At 40.5% G+C, this 7,089-nt stretch overlaps 1 protein-coding gene across 2 annotated transcripts in view; it reads right to left on the reverse strand.

The window, feature by feature from the left end:
* Positions 1-6,325, reverse strand: part of LOC105547373 (chromosome unknown open reading frame, human C10orf128) — a 33,714-nt gene extending 27,389 nt beyond the window's left edge. For both annotated transcript variants that reach the window (XM_011990949.1, XM_011990948.1), the window contains exon 1: positions 6,227-6,325. In XM_011990949.1, coding sequence (XP_011846339.1) covers positions 6,227-6,269 — 43 coding nt within the window. In that variant the 5' untranslated portion in view covers positions 6,270-6,325. The remainder of the gene's footprint in view (positions 1-6,226) is intronic.
* Positions 6,326-7,089: the final 764 nt, after the last annotated feature.

Below are 7,089 nucleotides of genomic sequence, written 5' to 3' on the forward strand. Positions count from 1 at the left end.
TATATAAAGAACTCTTAAAATTCAACAGTAAAAGAAAAAAGTAAGCAATTCATTTAGAAAATGGGCAGAAGTCATTAGGGGAATTCTTGCCCTATCAGGAAATGTCTCTTGCCTACCTGAGGCTTCAGCCTTTTCCTTGACCTTCTGCTGACTTGCAACAGACCCTGGTGTATTCGTTTTTTGTTACATTTGTAGAGATTTGTTTTGCGCAAAATAAAATGAATATACCAAAGATTCTTCCTCACTAAAATTCACACACCACATGATTCTGAACCATTGTCTTGGCAGGAACTTGGAACAGGGGAAAAGCTGTCAGGAAAGATTTTTACAAAGATCTCAGGGATTCAGACCCAAGGAATAAAGTGATGACTTTGACTTGTAAGATAAAAACGAATTTAATTCTCCTTACCCGGGCCTCTTCCATCTTTTCATTATAAATTAAGGGAGAAAAAAAAAGACTCTGCTCCCTTCAATAACTCTGGCTCCTTCAGTGAAGAATGTTTTAGGCCCTGGAATGTAATTAAAGTGATATTGTATTTCTCTTATTATCAAGATTATAATAATACATAGATTTCAGCAGATGCTTGCCAACAGAATTAAAACGGAGATAGATGGCTGACATTTTAGATGGAATTAGAGTTCACAGGAATATTTTATATGACAGCTTTTGTAAAAGGAAGATGCAGACCTCTAATAAAATGCCTAGAAATTTCACCAGATATTTTCAATAGCTAGTCTTAGATCAATATTTTAGCAAAATTTAAAAATATTGATTGGTTGATATTTAAGTAGCAATTTATTTAGAATTGTGACAACCATAATCCAAAATCTAGTTTTAAGTTTTTTTAATCATGATAGCAAAAATACATCAGCCTTCCTCAGGCATCCCGTGCCTCCAAGTGTGGACACCTGAGAAGGACGGCGTTAGCCATGCAGTCTTCTGGAAGGGAATGGATAGTCTGAATCGAATCACCAGGGGCTATCAGGCAAACCCCACGATGAGGAATGTTCTGTGAGGAAAAAAGTGGGGTTCGAAAGCTGTGTGCTTCAAAAATATCTTTATCATGAAAGACAAACAAAGGCTGGGGGCTGTACCAGATTAAGGAAGGCTAATGTGACACAGTCGGTCACCCCTGCCATACCCCTCCTAGATTGGGTCCTGGCCTGGAGGCAAAACCAAGACTGGAAGGGACATTACTGGATCCATTGAAAATATTAGAATATGATAAATAGATTATATAAAAGTATTTTGTCAACAGTAAATTTCCTAAAGTTGATGATCATACTGTGGTATATAAGAGAGTATCTCTATTCTTAAGAAATAAACACTGATGTATTTAAGGGTTAAAGGAAACCCCATGGTATACACAATTTACCTCAATTGTTTCAGGAAACAAATCGTGTGTGTGCGTGTGTATGTGGAGAGAGAGAAAGAGAAAGAGGCAATATATTATCAAGCAAATAAGATAAATTATTTAAAATAGGCAGTCATATGGGTGTTCTTTGTACTATTTTTATTCTTATACTTTTCTTGAGAGTTTGAATTATTTTGAAACAAAACAATTTTTTTAAAAGTTAAAAAGTCACTTCAGTTTTTTCAATGTCCTTTTTATTCTTGACTAAGAGTCAGTTTGGCATTAGAGCTAAAAATTCAGCTTTGAAGCATTAAAATGCCTCAGTTTGAATCCCAGCTGGGCCACTCACCTGCTACTTTAACCTATCAGTGCCTCAGTTTCCTTGTCTGGAAAAATGGACATGACTACAATAAAAGTATCTGCCTTGGGGCTGAGAAATGAACAGGGTCCACATGGGAGTGCTGAGAGCAGCCCTGGCCCATGGTCGGCTCTCAGGAAGTGAAATTTTATCACACTTTCAAGGAAGGAGTGTTACATGTAAGAGGAAGTGAATTAAAGGCCAAAATGATTCTAGCAACAACACTGACAAGCAGTAGATGTTTCACCTGCAAGCTATCAAGATTAGTCAGTTATAGCAAATAAAACAGTGTGGCATGATTCAAAGAGAGACAGATGCAAAAAGTGGCACAGAAGATGAAGCCCATTAATGGTTCAGACATATTCAACGGGTACAGAATAGACATAGAATATGTTTGCAATATAGAATCATTGCAAAGCAAAGAAAAGAAAGATTATTACACAGGTGATATTGCAACAACTGATGTCCCATATGGAAAACATTAAAATTAGATCCTTTCTTTAGGCCATAAATAAAAATAAATTCCAAATAAATTAAAGACCTAATCATAAAAAATGCAACCATTTTAAAGTAAAAATAATTTTTTAAATGTTTCTTAACACAGAAAAACCAAACACACAAAAAGGAAAAGACCAATACATTTGATTATATCACGTTGAAAGACTTTTCACGGCAAAGGATGCCACAAAGATAAAAGATAAGCAACATACTGAGAGAAGATATTTGCAACACATGAAACATACAAATAATTAATATCCAGAATACTACATGAAAGACCAATAATCAAATACAACTTGGAAGAAGGGTATATAAAATGAGATATCTACAGAAAAGGAGAATGGGCTGTCTGATAATGTAGAGAAAGTAGTTATTCTCAGTAGTAATTAGGAACACACAAACTAAAATAAAAACTTTGAGATAAAATTTTATACCTCTCTGATATGTCAAGAATTGAGAAGTTGGGCAGTATCAAGTATTACTGAGTATGTAAGGAAACAGATATGCCCACAACCCCGTGTTGGAGAGCAATTTGGCCATATCTGATAAAAGGAGAATTGACACAACATTTCCTTTGCCAGGGGTGTCTGCTATAAAAATAGTGCAGGTGGGTTCCAGGAGGCAGGGCGAGAGGGCTCATCGAAGCATCAGCCATCAGGCTGCAAGTTAGAGACAACCTAAATTCTGACAGTATGGGAATGGATAAATAAACAGATAAATGACAGTGTTTCTGTGGAAACTTGTAGAGTATTTGGGATGAATGCATTTGACCCATATTATCAGAATGGGTAGATTATGCAACTTATTAACTATGCTATGGCAGATTCTTGCAAAGGTTTTAATACCTGCAAAGCAACCCAGGAAGGAAGCATAGCCAAGCCTGGGGTGCCTCTCCCTTCGGGGGAGGGAGAAAAACAGGAGGAGGAAGAGAGCCAAACTCCATCTCTTATGTTCTATTTCTCTGATGGATACATTGATTTAGCTACTTACCTTTAAATATATATATAGAAAAAAACTTAACATTTGGTAATTCAGGGTGTTGGCTCCATAAATGTCTGTTACATTAATCTACGTGTTTGAAAAATATTTAAAGAATACTCAAACACTGTTTCTTTAAAAACTTTCTACCTACTCTGTGTGTGGGAAAGAGTGACCTGGCTTCTCATCCCAGGGTCCCCCCCGGTCGTACTTGGGATCCTGGATGTCATAGAGGGACTAGAGAGAGAGTGCCCCATGCCCCCCAAGGCCCCTGAGGCACAGTCCTCATACACCCCGGATGACTGGCCTGGTCACCCACCTTCAAAGACCCCCATCTGCCGGCAGATTGCACTAAACAGTGCTCTAGGCCCTTCTCCAGTGAATAAAGGGGAAGCCCAACATTTTATTCATTTGCTTTCAACAGGCTGTCATGTTTGCTTTTTGTTCACAAACATTTACTTACTGGAATTAACAACATGTACAATCATTATGAAAAATACCAATACAGAGAAACTAAGATGCTATATAACTCTTTTTCCTAAGAATAGTAAAAGATAGCCGGGTGTGGTGACTCACGCCTGTAATCCCAGCACTTTTGGAGGCCGAGGTGTGCGGATCCCCTGAGGTCAAGAGTTCGAGACCAGCCTGGCCAACGTGGAGAAACCCTATCTCTACTAAAAATACAAAATTAGCCGGGTGTGGAGGCACACGCCTGTAATCCCAGCTACTAGGGAGGCTGAGGCAGGAGAATCACTTGAAATTCCATCTGAAGAAGAAGAAGGAGGAGGAGGAGGAGGAGGACGAGGAGGAGGAGGAGGAGGGATACTAGGAACCATTTGCTTTATTTCTTTCCAGTCAGTTTTTGGATAGATAACTAAACACATGCAAATTATTACTACAGAACTCTAACCTGTAACTATCACTTCATCACTTCTGTTTCATCCATGTCAGTTCATAGAAAGGCATGTCTTTCAACTAAATATATTGGGTATTGTTGGAAATACTGAAGCATAATTAACTTAGTCAAATTCCTACTGATAGTCACTTGTTTCTGGTTTTCACTACGGTTTCAGCAGTGTTGAATAATATCCTGTGAAATATTTCGGGAGGCTTTTACCCTATTATTTCATTAGGTTATATTCCTGGAGGTGGAATTTCTGGGTGAAGGGCTATGAACATCTTACATTTTGCTTACATTGACACCCAGATTTTGCCAAATTGCCCTCTGGAGAGAGTGAATAAATGAGTTCCCTCATATCCAATAGTGAGTGCTCACCACGCTTCATATCCCATGCTAAGTGTTTTAAATGTGGTAATAGATTTCGTTTTCCCAATAGTCCGATGACGTGTCCCCATCCTACAGATGAGAAAACTGAACACAGAGAGGATGAATTCTTTGTCCAAGTTTTCCAGGCTGGTAAATAACAGAACCGGGATGAACATTCAGGGAGTCTAGCACTGGATACCCGCTCCTAACCACTGTGTACCTCCACCAATAGTATATGAAAACACAAATGTGCTGTGATGCCTTGGCCCAGTGATTAAAACCTTACCTATAAAATGCAGGTAACTGTGGCACCTATTGCATAGAGTTGCTGTGGGGACCAAATGAGCTCATGCAACATCTTTAGCAGAGCACCCAGCACATTGACACACTAAAAAATGCAAGGTGTTGTTAGTTCTACTATTATTTGTGAGACTGGACATTTTTAAGTTTCATTGTCTGTAATTCTTCAATGAACTGCCTGTTTATATAATTTGCACATTTTTCACTGGATTTCTTAAATTTAACTTCCTTTTCTTCTACCAGGGCAGACTAGTTTGTTTATCTAGATAGGTCAAAAGCAGAAATAAGAGTTACAACTTCTCTTACCTTCCACCACATCCCCAGGCAGGCACACTGCGTCTAACCACCATGCACACTCTTAATTGCTTCTTGCTGGTTCCTGCCATCCCCTCACAGTCACTGCCAAGGGCCCGTTTCCATGTGTAAAATGATGGATGTTGTGATTGTCTGTCTGTCTGACATGCTGACTCCCAGAGGCCAAAGTCTTTGCTATCCCCTGCTTAGTGCGGACTTTAGATGGAAACCTGCCCACAGCACTAACTTTGCCCGCATTCAGGATACAACCTATTGGTCTGGAGACACAAGATTTAATCTGGAGACAGACTGCTTCCCATCGAGTCTTGGCCCAGTGCAAGTTCTGCGAAGGAACATCTTTGTATATATGAGGGACATGTGCTGCCTTTTTAGGAAACAACAGTTAATGTCAGAGGGGATTTTGTAAAGCCACATGTCTCTCTCCAACTCTGTCTGTCTCCATCTATGCATATTTCCAGCCATCTCTCTACATCTCTGTCTCTCTCTCTCTCTCTCTCTCTCTGTCTGAGTTTCTTCCTCTCTGTCTACTTCTCTGACTTTATATTTCTCTCTCTTCATTTGGCCCTAATTTTCTTTTATCTTTGCCTCTCTCCTTTCTCCTTTCAATGAATGCATTAAATACAATTTTTAAAAACAAAGATACCTCTGAGGAGCAAAGAGTCTGCTTCACTGCATGAGAATTCTGGTTCAACGTTAACTGTATAGCAGCATCTACAGGAAGGACTACATGTTCTCATTCTATGTCAGTATTTCGATTTGACTTAATTAAATTTAACTTAATTATCTCACAATCCCAAAAAGTAAACATGATTATCTCCTATCTCATTGGTTCAGGAAGTTAGAGAGTTTCGGAAGCTTATTCCAGTTTATTGGCAACGGAGCCACAGTTTACACCCAGATGTTTCTAGATCCCAAGCCTGAAGCTCCGTCTGCCATGACCCTTCCTATTCTCCTTTAGCCCAGAAGCATTTGTAAGTTGCAGCTGGAATGAGACAAACAAGATCATTGCCTACTACCAGATCAAAGTGAGAAATGTCATCTGTGTAAAGGGACAGAGTTATGCTTTAGGAATCAAGCCCCAGTGGACTAAGGCTCTCCCACTTTTCTGCCTACTGAGGCTCCCCCAGTCCAGAGATCCCCACAATCCCCACTTACCCAGGAGGAAGAGGATCCTCAGCATGCTGACCCCCAAGTTCATGTTGGCGCTCTGCTCTGCTCCTGGCTCCTGGCTCCTGGCAACGCAGGCACAATGAGCCATGTGACCCAAGGCTCCGGGGACAGGACAAGGCCCACGTGACTGATGGGGAAGGAAACCGCTGCCACAGCCAGCAGGCTGTTCAGTTCCTCTCAGCCTCTCTGAATGCAGGGCTGAAGGAAGCCCCTGTCGTCCTGGCCTCCACCAGAAGCTGGCTGTGATTAGGCCCACTGCACACGCTGGGGTATTATACCCAGTGTTCTCTCCTGTAAACCTCCCCACAGAGTGTGGGAACAAAGCACAGTAAGGTGCGGTTTCTTGCCCAACGACCCATGCTAGTAAGTCTCAGAGAGGAATGTGGGCAAAGCCGATCTGCCCTGCAGTCCAGCCCTTGCAGTAGCCTCTGCCTTGGAGCAGGAACAGGAAATGCCCCTCCAGCCAATAGTCCAGCTTGGTCACTGTTTTTGTGCCATGGGCACTTCTGAGTCTAGGAATGCCTATCACTCTCTTCTCAGAATAAGATTTTTAAATCCCCAAACTAAAATAGATAAGGATCATAACAGAAATTAGTAGTATTAACACATAGTTATCAAAATATTTTGTTAAACTTGCAACATAGAAATATACATGCTTCTTTACCCACACAGTAAATAGCAAGATCTGGCAGCAGATGAAACAGCTACCACCATCTCGACATGGTGATAAATGGAATCGATATTGAGAGATACCCGTAACAGCTGGAATGTGGATGGAAAGACCTGTGATTCCTACCAGGAATAAAGTTACTGGGTGGTAATATTGCTGTGGTTCGTTCGCCACACTA

The sequence above is a fragment of the Mandrillus leucophaeus genome, unplaced genomic scaffold (assembly GCF_000951045.1).
Source record: "Mandrillus leucophaeus isolate KB7577 unplaced genomic scaffold, Mleu.le_1.0 Scaffold388, whole genome shotgun sequence".
NCBI classification, from domain to species: Eukaryota; Metazoa; Chordata; class Mammalia; order Primates; family Cercopithecidae; genus Mandrillus; species Mandrillus leucophaeus.